The 24,309-nt window shown below is 45.8% G+C and overlaps 2 protein-coding genes and 1 long non-coding RNA gene across 3 annotated transcripts in view; 2 read left to right on the top strand and 1 right to left on the bottom strand.

The window, feature by feature from the left end:
• SYNPR (synaptoporin) overlaps positions 1-1,934 on the top strand; it is a 273,201-nt gene extending 271,267 nt beyond the window's left edge. The window contains exon 6 of the mRNA XM_074344557.1: positions 199-1,934. Within this exon, the coding sequence (XP_074200658.1) occupies positions 199-456 (258 nt within the window). The 3' untranslated portion in view covers positions 457-1,934. The remainder of the gene's footprint in view (positions 1-198) is intronic.
• Positions 1,935-9,064: 7,130 nt separating this feature from the next.
• On the bottom strand, positions 9,065-13,866 carry LOC141573770 (uncharacterized). The gene is made up of 2 exons (XR_012499923.1): positions 13,767-13,866; positions 9,065-9,214 (listed from the first exon to the last, which is right to left on the bottom strand). It is a non-coding gene; the product is annotated as an uncharacterized LOC141573770 (long non-coding RNA).
• Positions 13,867-13,910: 44 nt separating this feature from the next.
• SNTN (sentan, cilia apical structure protein) lies at positions 13,911-23,951 on the top strand. The gene is made up of 4 exons (XM_010968292.2): positions 13,911-14,060; positions 16,392-16,426; positions 20,451-20,590; positions 22,991-23,951. The coding sequence occupies exons 1-4, from the start codon at positions 13,951-13,953 to the stop codon at positions 23,144-23,146; spliced, it is 441 nt and encodes a 146-aa protein (XP_010966594.1). The 5' UTR covers positions 13,911-13,950; the 3' UTR covers positions 23,147-23,951.
• The last annotated feature ends 358 nt before the right edge of the window (positions 23,952-24,309 follow it).

Genomic DNA, 24,309 nt, shown 5'->3' with positions numbered 1-24,309 from the left:
CCTAACATGTGGTAAGCCTTCATGAAAAGTCAGATACTCTAAATGAAATAGTGATTCCAGATGGGAAACTGGAAGAGGCCTCCACACTGAGGTGAAGAGGGACCTTTTGTGTTGTGAAGGATTTTTCTGAAATTGAGATTTATTTTTTCCGGGGTTTCCAGCCAGGCTGTCAGCTCATTTGGTCTGATTCTCCTTCAGGTCTTCGGATTCTTGAACTTTATCCTGTGGGCTGGAAACATCTGGTTTGTTTTCAAGGAGACCGGCTGGCATTCCTCAGGACAGAGATACCTTTCAGACCCCATGGAGAAGCGCTCCAGTAGCTACAACCAAGGCGGGTACAATCAAGACAGCTATGGGTCGAGCGGGGGGTACAGCCAGCAGGCGGGTTTGGGGCCATCCTCGGATGAGTTTGGCCAGCAGCCCAGCGGCCCTGCTTCTTTTACCAATCAGATTTAACGGGGTAGGGTTGGCATTCTTCTGAAGGTACCCTCACCACCTTCCATTTCAATGGCAGAAGAATTTTTTTTTTTTTTTTTTTGAAGAGTTTCAATTGTGAATGCAGAGAGCGTTGAATGTAAACCGGAGCTCTGCAGTCCTCATTACAGCAGGAAGGCCCGGGGCGTGATAAATGGTACTTAGAGATGAGATGACGTGAGGAGATATATTATGCATTGTGGATGGCTAACTGGAGAAGCACCTTGTTACATATGCAGATACTTCCACAGTCGTTGTGTGTGTGTGTGTGTGTGTTGAACTAATAGAAGCATTTCGTAGCTTGACGTCCCTAGTCTGTGATATGCACAAAGGCAATCAAATAGCATTGAGCTTTTTCCTGCGCTTTGATGCGAAGGACGTTTTAACGATTTCTCTAAGAAATTCGGTGCATCACAACGTGCATGTGTTACTATTTTTTGGATGCGGACCCTGTAGGAGTGTGAGTCACTTAAGTATTGGCTTCAGCCAATTACTCTGTATTTTTTTTTTTATTTGATGAATCAGTGCTCATGTGATTTAGTGCATGAATAAGCATTTTCTCACAAAATGAACCTCTGAACTGTATTTACAAAAATTTTCCAGTTTGCACCATGAATTTGTTAAACGGACGTTTAAAAGAAATATATTCACTACTTTGTATACTTGCAAATTGGCCCCTCTGGCTTTATCCAGTTCTGAATGCATTGTGACTAAGGTTTGGGTTTTTTTTTTTTTTTCCCTATTAGTAGATACTCAGTGTTATAGATGGTAACTGCCCAATATTTATTCTATTTAGTTAGCTAAATATTTACATTCCTGTAACTTTCTATGGTGTTTTGTGGTTCTTATATCTATGGACTATGAATAATACAACCAGTAACTGTGTGTGTTGATGGAGTCTTGTTTTCTTAGAATAATGGAAATGCAAGTGTCAGACACCAGAGTCAAGAAGATACTGTATTGTGCTGACATATTCGTCTATAAAGGATATTCTGTGGAACCTTACACTACCAGCTAAGCTTTTAAATCCTATTTATTTGTAAAGTTAATATGTTCCTTGATCCAATCATTCAAAACTCTCAAGTCTCAGCGCAGCCTACAAAGTCTGATTTGAATATTACCCATAAATTAAAAATGACTTCCATGAACCACTCTGGCTTCCAAAGGGAGTCCTCATTAAGTATTTCCCAGAATATATTCGCTATCAAGAAAATTCCAATCTTTGCCTCTTTAACTCAGTTGAAACCCCAGGGCCCAACCCTGAGGGCCAGCTGAGCCTCTGTATTTCCAGATAAAAGTCATTATCGATGTATAAATTCATTGTGTGATCTCTGATGCTGGAAACATTTTAGCGCAAAACAGCCGTGTGTCATAGGTGATATCTGGAAACAGTTTCCAGAGCCTGTTGGATAAATCTGTATTGTGATGTTTATTTGACCTGAATAAAGTTATTGCCTACAGTGCTGGCTGGATATTGGAGAGTTACCACCGCAGAACCTGGTGAGCTGGAACAATGAGAGGACAAAGGGTACGTGCCCAGTGTTTCCCGTCTCTCACCCTGTCCTTGTTTGATGAGTCCAGGGCTGTTCATTCATGAAATCCCGCTCGGGGGCCACGATCAAGAATTCTGTCTTTATCCTAGAGAAGCAAAGGGAAGTCATTGACAGGTTTTAAGCAGAGGAGGGACACAATAGGATGAACGCGTTGACAAGATCTCAGTCGCTGTGGGGTAGAGCGGATTGAAGGAGGATAAGAGGAAGGGACAGGAAACAGCCTTGACCTAACACCCACTAGGCAGTGGGCTGGGAGTTGGGGGAGGGGGAACTGGCTTGAGATCCCCCCACACCCACGTCTGACTTCCTGGATTTGATCCTTTTTCAGCACAGCCCAGGAGGAGAGAGTGGCCTTCACTTAGACAGTCATGAACTCTCCTGAGTAGAGGAACCCTCTTAACCAGTTCTCTTTACCAGTCTTAACAATCCCAAAGTACACTGGGGCCCTGAGAAATGGGATGCACCACTTGCCCTGGTCCAGACAGAGACTTGCTTCCATAGTCCTCCTCTGCAGATTTGCAATAAAATGCGGCCATAATCCAACGGTATTTCACTTAAACTGGTTTTATTCCTTCTGGTTTCAAGAAAATAGCCAGTAGATCGGATCTTTTAAAAAGGGGGAGATTTGTCTTTCTCTGACTCACTTCACTTAGTATGATCATCTCTAGGCCCATCCATGTGGCTGCAGATGGCATTGTTTCATTCATATGATGCCACTTATAAGTGGAATCTAAAAAAAATAACGCAAATGAGCTTATTTTTACAAAACAGAAACAGACTCGCATAGAAAACAAATTTTTGGTTACCAGAGAGGGTAGCGAGGGAGGGATAAACTGGGGAGTTTGGGATTTGCAGATACACACCACTGCATATAAAGTAAACAAACAAGGTCCAACTGTATTGCACAGGGAACTATATCCAATATCTTGTAATACCCTATAATAAAAAAGAATACATACGTATGTGTAACAGAACCTCTATGCTGCACACCAGAGACTAACGTGACATTGTGAATCAAAATCAGTTTTTAAAAAATAATAAAAAGGAGAGTAGTCAGTGTGGTGGGAGAGCTTGGGTCTATGTGTCCGATACACCTGATTTGGAATCGCAGCTTGGCTGCTCACTAGCTGTACTGCAGGATGTGACTTCATCTCCCTGAGCCTTCGCCTCCTTGCGAGGAGGTAAGGCAGACTGGGGAAAAGGGTGAGCTCTGAGATCCCGCCGCCTGGGTTAGAATCCCTGCGCTGCGGTTTACTTGACTGTCCTCTGTCTTCCTCCATGCCTGCTCCAAAGTCTGGGGGGCTTCTCGAAAGCCACAGCCTGAAGGCAGGTGCAGCCTGGGAACAGGGGAGTTGACACCCCAGGGACCACCTTTGATCACTGGGGGAATGTGGGCAGGTCAGTAAATGCAAGTTAAGCAGGAGGCTTAAGTTCTCCTTCATTCAGTTGCCCTGTGTCTACAACTCGGATAACAGCAAGATCTGCCTCATAGGGTTGGGAATGGGATGAAAAAGGTAAGCTGTGTAAAAGCATCCGAACAGCTGCTGGCATGCAGTAGGCACTGTCTAAGTGTGGGTTCTGTGTGATTCTGGGAGGCAGGAGTGGGGGAGCAGGGAGCGGGGAGAGTGGGGCAGGGCCGGAGGGAGATCCAATGGAAGGCGCATTAGTGGTTGCTGGTAAGACCAGGAGAAGCTCCATTCCATCAGGATCTCTAAACAGCGGTTAGAACGGCTCTGGCAATCTTCTAGCAGGGGCTGGGGGTGGGAACATTTGCCCACCCACCCCCATCCCCCATGTCTGACAGTTGCCCAGAGGGCTGGTGACTTGCCCACGTTTCCAGGTTGCACTTGCCCATAGCCTGAGCGTCCTCTTGCGACCTTGAGTCCCAAAACCTCTTAGGTAGGGGGGCTGGCGGTGGCAGGAGGGGGGCTGACGTGAGCGCCATCACCGCCCTCCTTTTCCCCATTCCTGGGGACAGTGTGGCCTTGAGGAAGGACACAGGGGAGCCTTAGAATTTGCAGACATGAAAGGAGTCAGTGTCAACTGAGCAGGAACAATCCCTCACAGCTGCGGCCAAAGTCAGAGACTGGCCGAGAGGAAACAACCCAGGGCGTCAGTGTCACCTACTAGAGTGACCGGTGACTCTTGTTCCTGCTTGGCCTGGAACGCGGCTGTGCCTGGGCCAGGTGGCTACAGCAGACGGAGAAAGGCAGAGTAGCGGGTGTTAATTGGCAGTTGGGAGTCGGTAGGTCCGCGGGCATGCAATGCTGAGTTCCAGGACATACAGGCAGCGGGACGGCATCCACAGTGTCTGCCACCCTGAGGTCTGGCTATGTGAGATAGCTTCACCAACCCTAACGCCAGGGAAAAGCCTAGAACTTAAGTCCCCTTCCTTTTAGTCCTAAGGGATTTTTTTTCCCATTAACACCCAGTCTACCCAGCATTATATAAATAAATGCTCTTCAGAGACTGCTAGCAGCAGCAACCCCCAAGGATGGCCCTGGCTACTCCAGTTCCTTGTCTCTTCCACCTTTTAGAAGCCATTCTGATGGCTTTCCTTCTCCATCTTCAGAGCCAGCGACAGCAGATCTTGCTCTTTGCATGTTGCATCCCTCTGACCCCCTTTTTGCCACTCCCATTTTAAGGAAGTTTGTGATTACATTGGACCAATTTGGATAATCTCCTGACTTTAAGGTCACCTGATTAGCAAGTTTAATTCCATCAGCAACCTTAGTTCCCTTCGCCATGAAACATAGCACGTCCATAGTTTCTAGGTTAGGATGTGAGCATCTTGGGTGTGGGGACGGAGGGGACTAGCAGTGTACCTACCGCATTATCCCTTTCAGTAAAGGATAAAGTGATAGAATGTAAGCAAGTGTCATCGCAGATTTGTCTAGTCACAGTGCTCAGTAGCTGATAATGATGATTAAAACTGATAGCTGTTCCCATCAGTAGCATTAATTTTTCTGTGAGATGATGACCCAGCCCATAGCATCACCGTGGGGCAGCCGATGGCTTTTCAGTGCTCGTGTATTGAGATACCAACTTTGGTGATGCTCCCAGTCATGTAGCCAATGTTTATCACATTCTCAGCTGAAGTACTCTAGCACGTTAAAATGCATTGTTTACAGATGGAATCCTTGAGGTACCAAACATTCACTCAATCCAGCGCACAGCTGGAGAAACAGCTGGATCCATGCAATTCTTCCCTCAATGTACTTACAGTCCAGTGGGAGAGATTACACTCAGACCTGAAATGACATAATGTATTCATTTGCTTACCTGTCCTTTATGTCTCTCCTGCTCGCATCTAAATTCCAATAAAGGCTGGGACTTTATTTTACTAGACTGTGAGCACCTGTATTTTCAGCACCTGGAACAGTGCCTTGAATATACCAGGTACTCAATAAATATTCGTCGAACAAGCTATTATATTAAAGGTTGTTCATCAAATATGCAAACTATCTTAACGTAGGTGATGTAACGTACCAACTTGCCAGAGAGGAAAAAGAATCTTAATTCTTCTTGGAAAAGTTTCCAGCGTGTTTACAGATCCAGCTTACAGCAGGCCCACAAGAAGGGCTTCCTGAACCATGGGGCATGCATCCCTTGGCACTGACCGACTCATTGACGAGTGTTCCCCTGTTTGCAAACTGCCCCAGCCCCAGATCCTAAGAGAGGAGAAGCCCACAGCCCACACATGAAGAACTATCCATGGCATCACTCCTCTCCCTCTTTTCCGCTTGCCCTCCAGTAAGTAACAAGCAAGCAAATGGTAGATACTGATTTGATTGGCCATGGACGACATAAAAAAGAGGGGTGGAATAGAGGATTCCTGGAGGGGTGAGACATCTATCTGGAAGATACAGTCGATCATAAAAAGCCCAGTCAAAGCCCTATAGGGTCATCCCTCCCTAGTACAGGCACTTTTAACAATAAATACATTTTGAGTGTGCCGCAGTCCAGGCGGAGCCCTGAACGCCAAGTTCCACGGCACAAATCTTGCCTTTATCACCTGAGACACACTCTGTTTTCCACCAGATTCAGTTCCGTTCCTCTCCCTTGTTCTTCATGTGTCTTTTGATGCTGGTCTGCTCCCTCTCAGTTGACTCACATGCACTACAGGGTCACCAATGGGTGATCCAGATCATCAGGGCACCCAATTCTCCTTGACACACAGTTTTGACACCAGATCAGAGGCAAGGTTTAGTTGCAAAAGAGCAAAGCCTAGAACCCAGAAGAAGACGCTTCTCCTGGTCCTAAGCCGTTCTCTTTGCCATCACTCCTTTTCTTCTACTGAATGCACTATCGGATCCACTGGAGCCTTCATCTGGTGGGAAACAGGGTAAGTGGGAAGGACGCTTTGCCATAATGACCTCAGAGGGGATTTCTGGGCTCCTGGAGAGATCAAGGCAGGGCTGGGTACATTCGAACAAGGGGTTAAAGAACTCACTGGAAATCATTTCTTTTTTCCAATTTGGAGTTGTTTGTGGGAACAAAGAATCCTGAAAGTGTCTTGTGTGGGAATGAGAAGGGGAAGCTGTCAACGGAACCACTAAAGCCAGGCAAAGAAACGCTGCCCCCAGATGTAAAAAAAAGAAAAAAGGGGGTTGCAGCCCTCCTGCAATCAAGGGCTTCCTGGGGCCTCCGAGGCCTCATTCGAGCTTGGGAACCACAGCCAGCCCGGGAGCACGGGCGGGGCTCAGCAGGGGACCCCCTGGGGGATCTCTCCCTCCTTCACTACTTGGTGATTTGTTTTGGCAACCCAGAGACCTTTCTTGCCTCCTCATTTTTTAAAGAAAGTAATATAATCCGAGGTCTCCCCCTTCTGATCCTCCCAGACTGTAACCCCGGAAGCAACCATTGTCAGTTTCTTATGGATCTTTCCAGAGATGGTCCATGAAGATGTAAGTACACACACAATCCATCAATTCTCAGTGGGGGCAGTACTGCCCCCAAAGGAGTAAAAATTGTTCCCGTGACAGGGAGGGCAGGAATAGCTTCCTCTTTATGTATAAAACACAGAGAATGCAGTACAGAAACAGATACTTTGTATATCTGTGATAATGAACTTTGTTTGCAGGGGTAGGCATTATAAAAAAACATATCTAAAAATTTTTCTTAGAGGCGATATGAAGCATAGGTCAAGAAACACTGACATAATTTTATATTTTTGTGTAAAGAGCTGCACGCTGCCCTGGTGCACCCCATTCTAGAAGGCAGCTTGCATGATGGCAAGAGCTTGTTCCTGGGTTTCAGACTGTGCAGACTGGGTTTTTTCATGCGCCCCTGTTTTAATTTTCTCATCTGTAAAACAGGGCTGAGAGTAGTAACTACCTCATAGGGTAACTATTGATGAGTTAATGCACGTAAAGCCCTCAGAGCCGTGCCTGGTGCATGCTAGACACTCCGGAGGTGCTTGCCAAATCACGATCTTCCCGCTTAATCGTGCATCTTAGAGATTGTCCTATTCCTTTTAACGGCTGCATAGCATTCCCTTGTATGTACATACCATGATTTATCTAGCCCAGGTGTGAGCGAATGATAGCCCTCAGCCAAATGCAATCAGCCCTCTGTGTTTGTAAGTCAAGTTTTCCTGGAAATTATCCATGGCCATTCGTTTGTACATCGTGCTTGGCTGTTTTTAGACCTTGCAGCCCACAAAGTCTAATCATTTACAATCTGTCCCTTTCGAGAAAATGTTTGCTAACCCCTGGTTTAGTCAGTTCTCTATTAAAGGACACAGAGACTGTTAGATCAATCTTCTGCTACAATAAAATTAATATTTTTTATAATTAATATTCTGGAACACATTGGTAAGCAGATCTAAAGGATTTCTTGGGCCAAAAGACACGTGCATTCTTACTTTTCATAGCTGCTGCCAATTCCTTCCTTAGAAGCTGTAGCCATTTACTCCCACCAGCAGGGCACAGGGGTCCCCTTTTACCTCTCCCTAGCCGAATTAGGGTACTACCTAATTTTACAATTCCTACCAGTCTGATAGGTAAAATGAAGCTGTTCTAGCCTTGTTGTTTAAATCTATTTTATGATAAGATTGAGGTTTTTTTCTTAATGAATGCCTTTTAAAAGAAAACAAATCCAACAGTAGCTGGCAGATAACTGTGTCCGAGAGTTTTATCTTTGCAACAACTCATGTGAGCTGGGTAGCATCACCCCCTTTTTCCAGATGAGGAAACTGTAGCATGAAGAAAGCCTGGCAAACATCAGGCCCAGGCAAGTTCCGGGGTTAAGAAAACTGACGTTGGGATCAGACTTCCTGGGCTGGACCCACAACCCCACCGCAGGGATTAGCTGTGTGACCTTGGGAATTTAACCCTCTGTGCCTCAGTTTCCTTTTTCCTTCTTTCGTGTTATTAACAACAGTACTCACCACAACCCAGTGTCTGTAGATTGGCTCCACCGTGCACGGGGGAGTGGACCCAAGTTTGGTTTGGTAACAGTCATGCTTTTTCTAAATTAGATCATTTGAGAAGAAGAAATCTCAGAATCTATGAAGAGCTAGGAATTCTTGTTGATCGGTGGTGTCTGTGCAAGTCAGGGGGTGGTAACTGAGGTCTTGGCTCGTTTTTATCGGGGTATTACTTTTAGGTATACTCTGCGCTCCGTGAATCTTACAAAGCGCTTAACAACTTAAAATTGGTAGTGGGATTTGCTCAAGCAGACGAGCCATGTAACAATTTATCATCATGACAGGTGCTAAGGAGTTCAAGGCAACCTGCTGACGCCCTTACTTCCCTCAGTCAGAGCTCAGGAGGAGACAGATTTGCCAGGGAAACGAGAACCCTCCAAAGAGATTCTTCAGCGTATTAATATCTCTGCCGGGCTCAAGATTAGATATTTATGTTTACAACTTGGTTATCTTTATTTGTATCTGTCCAATATCCAGACATGCCACTTGGAAGACACATTGCCAGCTGTTTTAAGTCTTAAAGGGACAATTTAATCACCACCATATATTTAAACCCCATATGCGCCCCTGGTGAGAATGCGATCCAAAACAGAGTAGAACAAAAGTGTACAAGGAAATAGATCTTGCCAGTGTTCTGGGCACCCAAGTCGCTCCAAGTTAAATCACATTGCCTTCAACACAGAAGCCCGAGTGGAGACTTGTATCACATTGTATTTTACCTCTTCAGTGCGGATGAGTCTCGAACTCTGACACCAGCCTGGAAAAAAGAAAAAAAGAAAAGAAAAAAACAAACCTCCACTGGGTTTGAAAAGTCATGTGCTGGAGACATAAACTGAGAAAAATAAAGGTCCCAATGAAGGCTGAGCCCTCCAGTTCCCTGGGGGAAGGCAGGGGTAGATAAGAGTAAAGGAAACAGAGCAGCTAGGAAAGGACAAATCGCCAGAGGAGGGGAAGCCAACACCACCAGGACAATAGCGAAGGTTCAGAACACCCCCCAGTTACGAGCTAAGCAGGGCTACGACTTCTGCCACTCTCAGAAACACAGATAGCGGCTTTATTAGAAGTCAGGCAGCTGGCACACAGCCTCTGAAAGATCCGCAGTTGAGAGAGAGAGAGGAGGGGAGAGCATCGCTCCACCGTGTCTCCCCTGGACCCCTGGTTTTATAGATCAGGATTTATGTCCTCACTGACTCCGTGCCTGGTCCCCTAAAGGACATAAGACAATCTTGATCCTGTATGAGAACCATGCATGGGATTTTTCCAAGAAAAAAAAATTCAGACTTTCTATTTCAGATTAAGGTGGTTCTAATTGTGGAGAGAGAGAAAAAAAAAAAAACTGGGCAAATAGGGCACAGGAATAGCAAGGAGATGTTCACTGTATGCCCTTTATATGGTAGGTTTAAAGCCTGAAAATGCGATCATTATCCAAAAACAAATTACAAGGGTGAATATATGTAGTTAAATGCTTTCAGGTGACTTTGAAAGCAAGCCGTTTCCCCGCCTAAGCTACCATTTCGGGGGAATGCAAGCAAGCATTTCCTCGTCAGGGTGAACAGTTCTGTCTGTCCTTCCGTCAAACCTCTTTAAGCGTATTTTGTGGAGCTGAGCATTCTCGCCTGATTTCTTCCCGCTGTGGGCATTAAAATCCTTAAATGAAGCCTCCAAGGATTAACCAAGGAGATTATAGACCTTCTTGGTGAGTGGTGGCTTCCTAACAGTAACGAAGCTGAACATCTTGTTTAATTATCTGTGCCAACTGACGGGATAGTAAGCCCGACTCTGCACATATGTGTGTTGACTGCATCACGGCGATTACTCGGCGTGTTTCATCCCTGCAAAGGCTGCCGACTGCTCCAGGGAGCATGCCAGGCAGTTTCTCCCTCTCAAACGTGCCTTGGAAATGTCTGAAGAATGACAGTCACCAATGGAAAATGAAAGGCTCTCGCTTTTTCTCCCATTACATTGCAAGATAATTAAATCCCAGACCCATGAAATGTTGAGCGTTCTGATTCAGAAATTCAATTTCCACTACGTCAGACAGGCGGTTAAATGCTTTGAAGCCATCTGCTGGCAACTTCGTGGGCCGGGCCCATAGCAAAACCACGCTTTTATTTTATTTTAGAGAGGAAAGGGGTCTGAAAAGGGGGGCCCTGCACTGTTGGCAGGCTTGAGACCCAGGGCCTGCTGGCTTCTGGGTAACAAATCCCGAAGAACCACTTGATTAAAAACAAACGAAAGAGGTATCGCATAAAATATGTAACATGTGAGGGTCAAATTCTGTTAGGTACTGCCCGTACCTTCAGGAAGCCCGGATCTCTCCCCACCTCTGGGCAGGTGCTGGCTGTCAGCAGAGGGGTTTAATGGAAAGGTCGCACTACAAAGACAAGACCGTCCCAATGCAGATCACAACAGCGTGGGCATGCAGAAAAAGGTTAACAAAGTGTAGATTGTAAGTTATTAGAGAGACTCAATAAATAAAGACCCAGCTACACAGGAGGCACCCGGGATACGAAGCAGGATGCACGGACTTCTGTAAATACGGTACCGCGACTGGCAAAGAAGCGCGATGAGGGTTTACAGGCTGTCGGGAGGCAGGTCAGAAACCAGGATCTTGCGCGAGGTGCTTAAGCTCTCTGAGCCTGTTCATGATTATGTTGTAAGGACTTAAAGAAGCTAATGCTTCCAAAATTACACAGGGACTTCCAACTCTGGGAAGTTGGAGCTGACATATTTTCCCTCCTCCTCCTACTAAGGACAGCTAAAAAGCCTACACGTTTAACGTACAACACAATCCAAAAGATGGAGAAGGGAAGACAGGCTGTAAGGGGCTTCAGAACTCGGACAGCGAGGCAGTGGATTCCCTGGGGTTGCATGTTTGCCTCGTGTAACCCAGGCTGGGTGCCACCCGCCTGAAACCCCGCAGGGCACAGACAATAAAAGCCCCAGCAAAAACGTGCTCTCCCTCTCTAGCCAAAGGGACAGCCGAGCAGGACAGAAAACTCTTAGGAAATAATTACTGCTGCTAAACACCATTACAAACAACTATGCCCCGCCCCCGCCCACAAAGATCAAGTGATGGACTTAGACCTCCACCCGCTCCAGGCTGTAATGGGGGGCCCCACCCCCTCCCACCTGCGTGGTGTTGTGGAGACTGTGGGGAACCTGGACTTCTCCCCAAGCTGGCGCTACTGAGCCCCTCCCACCCCTATCCCTGCTGAGAGACTTGTTTGCCAGCAGGTGTACTTTTTAAAAAGGGTTAAAGGAAGCTCTCTAAACAGGATGTATTTTATATTTGATGTATTTATCTTGTTTATTGTATGTTTCCCTACTAAAGTGCATTCTGTAGGAGGGCAGTGCTCTTGGTCAGTTTGGGGTTTTGTTTTGTTTTGTTTTGTTTTGTTTTTACTGCTGGAGCCGCATTGCTTTTTAACAGTGTCAGGCTTACATGAGTGCTCAACAAGTGTTTGCTTGGGGAATGAATTGCAAGTGAATTTCTCTATGGGTATCGCAGGGTCTTCAGCTCTAAGGTTGAGGTAACGATGCTCCTAAACCATCTTATTATGAGGATTAAATGAGATACTGTTCAAAAACACAGCTTCCCTGGGATATATAAAGAACTCCCACGATTCCAACAAAAAATAGACAACAAGCAGATTTTAAATTGAGCAAAACACTGGAACGGACATTTCTCCAAAGGTTTACCAATGCCTGCTAGACACATGCAGAGATGTTTAGCATCACTAACCCTTAGGGAAATGCAAAGCAAAAACACAATGAGGTACCACCTCCTTAGAATGGCTACTACCCCCCCCCCAAAAAAAAAGCACAGGAAGAAAGAAAAGTATTGGCAAGGACGTGGAGAAATAGAAACCCTTGTGCACTGTTGGTAAGAAAGTAAAATGGTGCCACTGCTATGGAAAACAGTATGGTGTTTCCTCAGAAAACTTGAAAATGGAATTACCATTTGCTCCAGAAGTTTCACTCCTGGTTAGATACCCAAAAGAACTGAAAACAAGGATTCAAACATGTATTTGCACACCATGTTCACAGCAGCATTATTCACAACAGCCGAAAGGTAGAAGTACCCAAGTATCCACTGATGGATGGATAAACAAAGGGCGGTGTGTACTTATAAATGGGAAGAAGGGGAAATGGGCCATGGTTGCTGAACAGGTAAGAGTTCCATTTCACAAGATGAAAAGAGTTCTGGAGATGGATGGTGCTGATGGTGGCACAACCATGTGAATGTCCTTAATGCCACCGACCTGGACACTTTAAACTGGTTAACATGGTAACTTTTCTATTACATGTATTTTGCCATAATTTTTTAAATTACACAAAAACATACCTTGTACCCTATCAACAACATAGTAGAGACAGTACAAAGGTGGAGTATAAAATTGACAGCAGGACGACCTTGTGCTTCTTGCCTATAATGATGGCTAACAAAAGAGGATCCATCTACAGCAAGAGGTGTCATTACCCTTCGGCACCAGCTTGGCAAAATCAACCAAGAAACAGCGGAATGTCAGGGAAAGCCAGTGCCAGTGTCCACAATGACACTTCCATCTAAAAGTTACATTGCTCTTGCCTGCCTACATAAGACACTGTCTCAGCAGGAAGGAAAGTATGTTTCTGGGCTCCTTTTACTGCAGAAAAAGCACAGCGCTGGCTGCAGAATAACAGAATCGCATTAAGCCTTGACAACAGCAACAAAAAAATCAATACACGTTATCCCAGTGCCCGGAGCCCAACTCTGTAGTTTCTTCAACAGAGTTGTGCAACAACAAAACTGAAGAAGAACTCAGCAAACTAAATTATTCCTATCAAAGGAACAATTTCATCATATCAAGCCACGGGGGCGGCTGGCATTGACGCGTGGACCGGTGTGGGCTACGGTAATTGGCCAGTCAAACTCTCTCTCCCTCCCAAATTCAAATGAAAAGTGCTAAGGAAATTAGTCAGGAGGTAGCGAGAGGAGAAAAAAGAAAATCATAAAGAGAGGCCAGCAGTGAGGGTGGCATGGCCATATGGTGGAGCAGTGACCAGCGATGCAGTAATAAGATAGCAGGTGTCCCTGAAGCCAACGTGAAGCCCAAACGATGACTGTCCTTAGCTTCGCTGGAGATCTGTCTCCTCTCACCCGTCAGCTCGCCAGCGATCTAAGTAATTGCTGGTCAGGTCTTCCCTGGCCTGGACTCACGTTACTGAGCTGACACCCCCGAGTTTTCACTGAAAGAACTCTAAGCTAACACAAGTAAAATAGACCTCTCCCCCCCCGGACTTTTCTCACTCTGTGTCCCCAGTACCTGGTACGGTGCCTGCCCCACAGGAGGACGCAGATATTTGTTGACCGTCTGCCTACAAATGACACTAGGGGAAAGCTGTCCTACAAGTGCCACCGTCTCGTTGTCAGGGAACAAATGACAAATAGCAACGGTGGGCAAGTGACAGTTGCTTAGGAAGGGCCGACACACAACAAGAGAGCAGAGTATGTGTGGCTGTTTGCACAGTACCCCGGACCAAGCACTCCACTTGGAAGGGGACCCCGGTCCTTCTGCAGCCCCAACATCTACTTTGGCACCTAGGAAGATGCGCAAAAGGTCAGTGGCGCCTGGCTCTCCTTTCCTGGGTTTCATTTAAGCTTGCAGGAGTATTTCCAACGAGTTCGTGTCCACAGCTTGGTAGCCAAGATATGGCAAGTTCGGGGCCTCTTACCCATCTCATTCCAGCTTTAAATCGAATTGGAAAATTAAAGAGAACAAATTTGCAGCTTGGATTGTGAACTGAAAAGCTGATATACTGAACACGGATGTCTTTGATTGCCTCTTAAAAAATATTTGTAAATCAAAATTGGTAATGAGTTCAACCATATAATATATTCTTTCAAATTATCCATGACAGAGGGAAATTGTTTCAGATCATTCAAATGCGTAAAATTCTGGTTAATAAATGAAAAATGCTCTTCCTCATGTAATTCCCTTCAGGGCATCAACTTTCATTCAAAAGATTTGTCGAGCACTTGACAAGCACTGAGTATTCTGCTGGGCCAGGGGTGGGAGATAGGGAGAGACTGCCGAGTTCTTACTTTTAAGGGCCTCGCAGACTAAAGGAGGAGATGGTGGCAATAGAAAGTAACATAAGGTGGGGAGGGTAGAGCTTAGTGGCAGAGTGTGTGCTCAGCATGCGCAAGGTCCTGGGTTCGATCCCCAGCACCTCCATTAAAAACAAATAAATAAACCTAATTACCTTCCATCCCCCCTTCCCTCCCCCCAAAATAAAAATAAATGGGATGATAAATTAATTAATTAAAAGAGTTTAAAAAAAAAAAAGGCAACCCAAGCCACATTGCAAGTGTACGTTGAGTAAAGTGTCTGTAGGCTAAGGTGCATGTCCTTTTACCCTATGAAAGAGACAATAATGGTGCAGAGTCTTTAGGAAATCAAGACGAGCTCAAGGGGAGGCAATAAAAGGTCCAAGATATCATAGGGTCCAGCTTCCTAATTTTACAAGTAAGGAAAAGGGCCCCCAAAGGTGACCATCTCTTGGCTGCCTAGTGCCAAAACCAGATCTTGAACCCAAAAGTTCCCTTTAAAGAGTTGTCACAAAGATATGACCAAGTTCTACGGTTCTTCCTGGCTTTCTCAAAATGCCTCCAGCCACTGGGGGTTGGAATACCAAGCAAACACTGACTTGCTTTTCATAAAGGCTCAAGATCTATCTTCCTGCCTCCCAGCGGATCCCTTTCTAATCTCCTTCTCATACGTCTGGTGAAATAACTTCCCCAGATGCAAATCTGCCCGTGTCATCTGCTTCCTTCCCATTGCCCTTAGGATAATGACCTGAGTCCTTCACAAGGCTTGCTCAGCACACCCTGGTCCTGGCCCTTGACCTCACCTTCCGCCACCGTCTCCTTCCTTCTCCGGGGTCTGGCCGTCCTGTACTTCCTCTGGCTCTTCAGCCATACCAAGCTCTCCTCCCACTTCTGGGCCTCAGCACATACTGTTCCCTCTGCTTACAACACTCTTCCTCCTTCTTCACCTAATGATTGACTTGGCTCAGACACAATACCACTACCCTGGCCTGTAGACTGGCTTGGTCCTTCCCTGCCCTCTGCCTGGGCTCCGCCATTACTCTTTATTGAATTACCTGTTTAATGTCTGTCTGCTGCACTGGAATCTGAGCCTCAAGATTGTGAGCACCTCTCAGTCGTTCCCTGATGTGCCCCCATCCCCTAGTGCGGTACGTTGATTCTTAGGTAGCCTAAGCTGCTGGAACAAGTAAGCCTCAAATCCTTGGTGTTTCACAAAACAAGAAGTTATTTGGCGGGGGAAGGGTGTGGCTCAGTGGTAGAGTGCATGCCTAGCATGCATAAGGTCCTGGGTTCAATCCCCAGTACCTCCATTAAAAAATAAATATGTAAATAAACCTAATTACCCCCCCAAAAATTTTTTTTGAAGTTATTTTTTTTTCTTTTTCATGTGACAGTTCAGAGTGGGGTTTCCAGGTCTCTGGTAGTTATACTCCATGCGACCATGTAGGGACCTATGTAGGGACATCCTGATGTGGCATATGGCTTCCAAAGTGTCCCTAATAATTTCTATGTTGGTCGAATGAAAACAGGAAAGAGCATGTGAGAGCTTACATGGAAGGGAACACTTCCCTGCCCCTTTTCCATCGGAGGGAATTTAGTCCCATGGACACAAAACCACACAAAAGAGCAGGACCTGTGGGCCAACCATTGCCAAGCATTTCTTTACTCAGTGTCCAAGGGAGAAAGGATTTTTGAAAGCCAGAGCGCTGCTCCACCAGAATGCTCAGGGAAGATGTGCGGGAAAGAAATTAATCTTTAAATCACTGAATTCCCTACTTCAGATGCTGCTGTCAGTACCCAGACTCCCAGAATCATTATGTTTCTTTCATTTTGTTGGCAGCATTTCAATATCCAAACAACTGGCTTCAATAAAAGGTAAGGCCCAGGGTGACAGACGGATGGGGTTCTTCTCCACCATGTTAGCACGCCGAGAATTTCAAATAATAAGACGTCAAAGAATGCCAACGATGTCAGAGAATTTGAACATAAATCATCAAACATGTATGATGTTCTTTTTCAACATTTGGGAACTGAGGTCCAGTAATAGGAACAGCTCCCCTAAACTTAATGGCCAAGCTATAATCAGAGCATGGATCCCAGACTCTTCATTCAGTGTTCCTCCCACCAGGCCCGGCCGGCCCTCCATGGGCACCACCCTCAGTGTGTCCTGAACAAGACCATCAGCATGAGAGTCATGAATGTTCAGTGGAACTCAGGATGCCATCGGTCCCCAACTGCCTCTAACAAGAACAAGATACAGTGTGGCAAACTCCCATGGTGTACAGATTTTCCCCCAGAATTCCAGATTTCCATCTTAGAGGTAAAATATCTTTAGACCTCACGATACAGTCGTGGAAATGACCATATAAGAATAAAAAGCACTCATATACTCGGGTTGCTATCTTACTCCAGAATGTGTGGTTCAAAATGCCTGCAGAGTAACAGGCAACAGCCGGACACTCGCGTATTACAGTTACTTTTCCCCCTGGGTGGCTGGTCAGTGTCTCCAAAGGAGACGCTTTATATTTTGATTTAATATTTTCATCAAGATGATTTATTTATTTTTACACTATCACAACACAAGAGATCCGTGATTTCTGTTTCACATCCTACACAGTTTCAGATACTTTTGATAACTGTCTATGACAAAATATGTCCATGACATTAAAATATCCATTAAAATAATACGTTTCTCATATAACAGCCCACTCTGGAAGGTTGGGGGGGATCATAACTATCACCCTCACTGTCCCCAACATACAAACACACACACACACACACACACACACACACACACACACACACACACACACACATACCCTTCCTAGCACCAGACTCCTTACATTGGACGATTTCTTAAAGCACGGAGCATTTATTCCCATGCCTTAAGGAAACACAGGCTAAATATGACTCATTCTTGCTGTATGTGTTTTACTCAGGGGTAAGTAATTTTAAGTATTAGTCATTGAAATCAGACATGGATGGGTCACGGAACAGAAGTCAACATCAACACATATTTTCTTTGACTGCTTGGGCGTATGTCTTTGATCTCTTGGGGGAGGTGAGTGGAAATGGGGGCTGAGGACATATTTATCTCTGGCTTCCAAACTCTTTTGATGGGGAAAAGTTCGAGAAGCACCAGAGTATTAGGTCAACTATTGATCTAGCCAAAAAAAAAAAAAAACGCAGAGATCTAGTTTCCAGTTCTACTGATGGAAACCTGGACAAACCACTTTTCTCCTGTGGGGCTTCATTTCTTCACGTGCAAAAATAAGAACTATTAGGAAAAGTTCTCAAATGAGGGGATTCTGACACCTTGCTGTACCGAGAGTTGTGTTTCTACTACACTAAAGCGGGAGGAACTCAGTATATCAAATGTTTCAAGTTTAGGGTCCACGTTCCAGGGCAGGTGGGGAGAAAGAGGCAGAGAATTGTGCTGAAGTTCAAGCCAGCTCGGTTCAGCACACAGACGCTGAGGCCTGCAACGTGCCAGGGTCTGGGAGTGCGTGCAAAAATAAATGAGATGCAGTGACCGCCCTCAGGGAGCATGCAGTGTAGAGGTGCACTGTTCAGTATGGTAGCCACTAGCCAGATGTCGATACTGAACACTTGAAATGTGGTTAGTTTGAATTGAAACGTGCTATGGGTATTTAATATAGGTCAAATTTAAAGGATTTCAGAGAAAAAGGTGTAACATACCTCAATAGCTTGATCATATGCCAAAATGATATTTTTGAGATATCGGCTTACATTAAGTATATTTTTTAGATAATTTTATCTGTTTCATTTTACTTTTTTAATATGGCTACTTAGGAAAAATGTCATTATAATTATGGCTCTTATTACATTTCTCTTGAACGGTGCTGATCTAGAAGGTAATTTAGACAGCGTGTTTCAGTGAGAGGGTCAGGATAAGCTGCTGTTTGGGGGAGTAGAGAAGTATAAAGGAGGGGCAGGTAGTCCAATCCGGGGTGGGGGAGAGCCCTACAGAATACACTCCCTGAAACACAATGCCTAGAGGCGAGGGACCAGACTGACTGTGTGACCTTGTGCAAGTCACATAACCTCTCTGTGCTTCAGTTTCCTCATCTGTAAAGGAGGGCTGATGTGAGAATGAAATGAGTCGAGTCATGTACATCCCATAAAGGAGCAGCTGGTGTACACAGCTCAAGCTCCAAAATCTTTCATTACTAGTACCCAGCAGAACGCCAGCTCAGGGAAACCAAGGATTGTCCTCTCCATGCTGCGCGCTGCTCTCTCCCCTGAGCTAGGACAGCACCTGGCAGGCAGTACTTGTGGGGAAGACAGAGTGAGTAAGGGACTACACACAGTTTGGTATCATTGAAGCGTAAGAAGTGAGATAGGAAATGAGAGGTTGGCAGGAAGTGCCTGATTTAACACCCTCTCCATCATCCCCATCCGAAGGCAAGAGAGCTGATAAAAGACGCCAAAAAAGAAACATCAATCCCTCGCATTTTTAATAGCACTTAGCCCTCTGCAATATGCTTTCACATGTTCGCTCACAACTCCGTGAGGCAGGCAGGGCAGGAATTAGGAGGCAACACGCTGAGTTTATTAAGGGAAGAACCCAACCAGAAAAACAGGAAACCGAATGTATCATCAAGAATTGGTGGGATGATCAGGGCTCCTCGTTAGCTTTTAGTTTTAATTTTTTTGTTTCCCGGCTCTGTTTTCACCGTAAGCATGTGTTATTTTACAGTCAGGAAAGGATGCACGCTGTGTTTAAGAGGATGGAGGAGAAGGGAGAGAAGCTGGCTGGTCCAGATGGAGCCCCCATCTATCCAGAGTGCGGTCAGACCTGAACTGTCTCAGAGGGTCAGGGAATGTCTGGATTCCGCAGCCTCTATGGAGATGCTCTTAGAAGGCGTTATTCCCAAGTGGCGGATCTTTCTATGGCCTTTGAAGGCAGACAGACTTTCAGATCTTTGCTCTGCCCCTTCTGAGCAAGGTGCATGGTCTAACCCCTGCCTGCCTTTCTAATCAAACATCCTTTCAGCTTCTAGACTCCAGCCACAGTGTCTCCTTTCAGCCCCTCCAATGTGCCAAAAAAAAAAAAGATGAAAAGAAAGCTTTTGATCCCTGGCCTCGTGGATCCTGCATTCTAGTTGGAAAGAAAGATGATTAAACACTCAATTGCTGTGAAGGGGGAGAAGTTCTGTAAGAGGGGATGTGCTGAGGACTGGGAGGGCGGAGAGGATGGCAGTTGTCTTCACCGCACCTTGTGTAGTGCTCAGGGTTCACCGTGTGCTACCCACTGGAAAGGAATGAGTTGGCACCACCCTTCCAAGGAGTTTAAACCCAGAGACACCAGCTGGGAGGTCACTGTGTTGGAGGCTGCGATTCACAGACACCCCTGATCTGTCATGATACCAAAGGACTTGTCCTGAACGTCAGTTCCTTTATCACACTGCCATGTGGTGATGCTCCATCTGACAGAGAGTGTAAACTCCACCAGAGCAGGACTTTGTCTTAGTCAATGAGGTATCCTTAATGCCAGGGACAGAGCCAAGCACATAGTAGGTACTTCAGATATATTTCCTGGAATAACTGCATGAAATCACACATTGGAAAAACCAAGGCTTAGAGAGGTCAGGTGTTTTCCCAAGGTCACACGGCAAGCAGGTGGTAAATCTCATCCCAATTCTACTAAATGCTAATTCCTTCTGAAGGAACTTTTGTTCCCTATTGTTTCAAGATCCAGGATCAGACAGCCCCGTGTCCCACCCCCAGGTAGGTGGCACGGAGCCCAAGGACGGGATCACACTGATACTCACCTTCCAACCCTGTTCCCCAAGTTCCCCCGGAAGGTGGAGCCTCAGGTCTGGGGGAGGGTCATGTCTAACCTCGGCTACGTTGCTGTCCCTGTCTTCTCCCAAAGCTCTACGCAAATGCTCCGATCTGGAAAAAGCCATCGCCACTGCCGCTCTGATTTTCAGAAATTCTTCTGACCCCGATGGGAAACTTGGAAAAGCTGCTGCCAAAAATCTGCTGCAAACCCAGTTTAGGAATTTCACAGAGGTAAGAGAATGAACAGGCATGAAGTAACAGGGGGCCGCACCGTAACAGCTGGCCCCCAAAGTCAACAACTCTGGCTCAGAGGCCCCATTGTGTGGTTTCATCCAACAAACGTGTCTGGAACACCTATCCTGTGCCAGGAAGCGGGCTGAGGACTGGGGTTAATGCAGTGAACAAGTGACCGACCCAGCAGAGTAGAGAGATGTGCTGAGAAAGTCTTTGGAAAGAGTCAACAGCCCGGGAAAAAGTGGAGCGTGCAGTGAAAGAGTGAAACAGAGGGGCCGTCTTGGGCTTGGTGGTCAAAACCGAAGGTACAGCTGAGGTCTGAAGAATGAGGTCAAGAGTGAGCTGGGATTGGGGGGTGGGGTGGGGGGTGAGAATGATGGCATTCCAAGCCGAGGATTTGGCATAAAGCATGTCAAAGAGCGATGAGGTCCAGTAAGTATTGGTGAGAAGGAGGAAGGAAGCAGGACGCAGTGGGAGGGGAGGCTGGGGAGGTGGAAAGAAGCCACATCTTACAGAGGCACAGCCTGAGGGCAGGAGGAAGCCAGGGATGGGTTCCGAGTCCAGGAGGAAGAAATTACACCGGCTAATGGAGATCAGACTGCAGCGGGGGTGGGGAGTGAGACAAAGAAAAGAGTAACTGTGGGGAAGGAATCCAAACAAAAGAAGACGTTGGTCTGGACTAGGGTGGTGAATAGGAGGGACGTTTGGAAGACGGAATGAACAGGATCTGATAGCTGATTGGCTGTGAGGGTTGAAGAACCGAGGAAGCAAAGCACGATACCCCAGCTCTGACTGTGGGAAGAAACGGCTGGTGGTCCCATCCCCAGAGAAGAGAAGGACCAGAGAATAAGCAGATTGGAGGTGGGGTGGGAGGTGGGGGGGACAGGAGGAGTTCTGTCAGGATGTGTCAATTTTAAGATGTTCGTGAAACATTCATGTGGAGAAACCCAGACAGCAACAGGGTATGTGAGCGGGGAGGTCAGAAGACAGATCTGCAGAAGGGAGAGTTAGCAATATAAACACAGTTACTAGTGGGGAAGGGATAGTTCAGTGGTAGAGCACATGCTTAGCATACACGAGGTCCTGGGTTCAATCCCCGGTACCTCCATTTAAAAACAAAAGCAAAACCTGAGAAAGGCAGCCAATTTCGGGGTCTCTGGCAGCAGACACAGCCGGGCCCCAATGCAGTCCCGCCCTCTCCTCCAGATGAGAGGCACCAACTTCAGGGGACTTAAGGGGACTGCACATCCCTGGCACTTTTAGTCTCAGTGGCAGTAGCTCCACTCCACTGAGCAAATATTACTTATCCCCTGTAGCCAGTCAGAGACAATAAAACTGAGCACCTAAAAGCAGTGCTAAGAAGATACAAAAGCAAGATGGCTGGTCAGGCCCCAAGAGGGCTGGACCTCTGTCAGCTCCGTGCTCTCACAAAATATGTAGGAAAAAGAGGAGGAGGACCTCCAGCACCGTTGACCTTTGAGCAAACAGAGTGCTTTGCACTAGTAAAGGGCTTCTGTCTCTATCTTGGGTTCTCCTGGGGGGAGGCAGAGACAACTCCGTTCTCCCTCGCTGGTAGGTGTGACCTCTTGAGGAGTATCAGCCTGGAGAAACCAGAAAGGTTTAAGCCTGTAAGAGGAATGCATCCTCACTCCTGAAGTGCCTCAGTCATTGCTGTGATGGTTTTTTACAGTTAGCACATGGGTGAGTGTTTGGAGTTGAACTAAACGTAGTGACTCAAAAGACCTTAATGCTTTTAATGCCACTTGGGAAGATATTTCACAAGCTGTGGTTAGAACCGAAAAGCCTCTCCATTTAGTGTGAGTCACATGTGTTTCTTCAGTCAGTTTATGAGGACTACGAAACTGGGTTTGCTTTATGATCAAACTAAGGGCTGAATCATCTTCCAAAGCATCTATTTTCTTTTAGCATATTTTATTCTATATTTCTGGATGATCGTAGACTCAGCGGAACACATTGTGGTTAGGTCTAAAAAGAAAGAGACTGTAACTTGAAAATCTGAAAATGTAACAGTATCTTTGTTTGTAGAGAGGTGGGAGGGCTTAGCAGTTGAGTGTGGGCTCCATCATCAGGTAGCCGATGCAATGAATCCTGGCTCCACACTGATAGCTGTTTAGCTTGGGGCAAATTCCTTAATTCTCACTGAGTCTCCTACATTGCATTTGCAGAGTGGGGATAATTAATGATAGCACATATTCAATGAGGTCCCTGCGAGCACTGAACGAGATAACCCATGAAAAGACTTAACACAGTGCTTGACCAGTAGCGCGGGGAGCAACTTGGCATGTTGTTAATAACATGCTTACTATCGCTTATTATCTGCAAAACCAGGATGGCACAACGCATTCGGCTTTTACTTTCTCTTCTTTATTCTTACAGGGACAAGAAACCAAACCGAGATACAAAGTCCTCCTTTCTGAACTCGACAAGCATACAGAAACGAAGCTGGATTTTGAGGATTTCATGATCTTGCTGTTAAGCATCACTGTAATGTCAGATTTGCTGCAAAATATATGGAGTGTAAAAATTATGTAATAAACAGCTTTAAAGATATAGTTAGACAAATGAATAGCAAAATACAGGGTTCAGTAATTAAAGTGGGGTTTTTTTTTTTTCATTTTATTTTTAATTAAAGTACGGATCATGCATCCGGGATTGCCTGGGATGGTTCGGATTGCTAATATTCGGACCCAGTACAACTACAAGTGTATGCTTACTCTTTAGGGATGTTCAAATAATGTAATCTCTGGCGCTTTACAATGTGATAGATTTGTTACCATTGAATATTACATTGCTTTTGCTGACTTAGTAGTGTCTTAGAGCACTTTCCTTATAGTCACTGAGTCACTCATTCATTCATTCATTAAACAGTATTTTTTGTCTCTACTTGGTGGTATCGCTGAAGATACAGTAATGAACCAGCCAATCTCTGCCCACAGACATGCCCTGCAGAAGTCTAGCCAAAGAGATGAGTTCTGAGCAATTTAGCCATCAGTGGCATATACAGTGTAATTATAATTGCGACAAGGGCTACAGGATGCTAAAAGAGCTGTTGTCACCTGACCTGAGATCAAAGGTCAGAGAAGCGCCGCTGACGTTCTGCAAAAGGCAAAACTATAGGGGAAGAAAACAGGTCAGTGGGTGGCCAGGGCTGTGGGTGGGAAGTGGAGTTGTCCACCAATGGGCTCAGGGGAACGTTTCTCGGGGATGGAATTGTTCTATATCTTGATTGTGGTGATGGTTACATGTCTGCACGGATTTGTCAGACTCAGAACTGCGTACTAAAACAAAGGCGATTTTTACTGTATGTGAATGACACCTAAATAAACATGACTTAAAACCCCAAATCCCAATATCCTTGTAATTTCTGGCCATGGCTTAACCAAAAGCCCCTTGAGAATATCTAAACGTGGGCATGTCCTAGGGACACACATCCCTATGGCCACGCCTGTATTCCTGGGTTTAAAATACACACACACAAATACACACACAGAGGTCAGTGCCTGAATCTGGGAGACAGACTTTCACAAAGCTCTTATTCATCGTAAATTTCTTGTAGCTTCCTGAGTTCCCCCTTTTGTCTCCTCTTTTCTTCCTAGCCCAATCGTGTAAGCCTCAGAGGCATATATTAAGAAACCCTTTCCGGGAGGAGATCTCCATCCTTGATCTGGTGAAATGTTACCTCATCCTGCAGTGTT

This window comes from Camelus bactrianus, chromosome 17, assembly GCF_048773025.1.
Source record: "Camelus bactrianus isolate YW-2024 breed Bactrian camel chromosome 17, ASM4877302v1, whole genome shotgun sequence".
Classification (NCBI taxonomy): domain Eukaryota; kingdom Metazoa; phylum Chordata; class Mammalia; order Artiodactyla; family Camelidae; genus Camelus; species Camelus bactrianus.
Note: the sequence above shows the minus strand (reverse complement) of the source record. Positions and strands in the feature narration are given on the sequence as shown.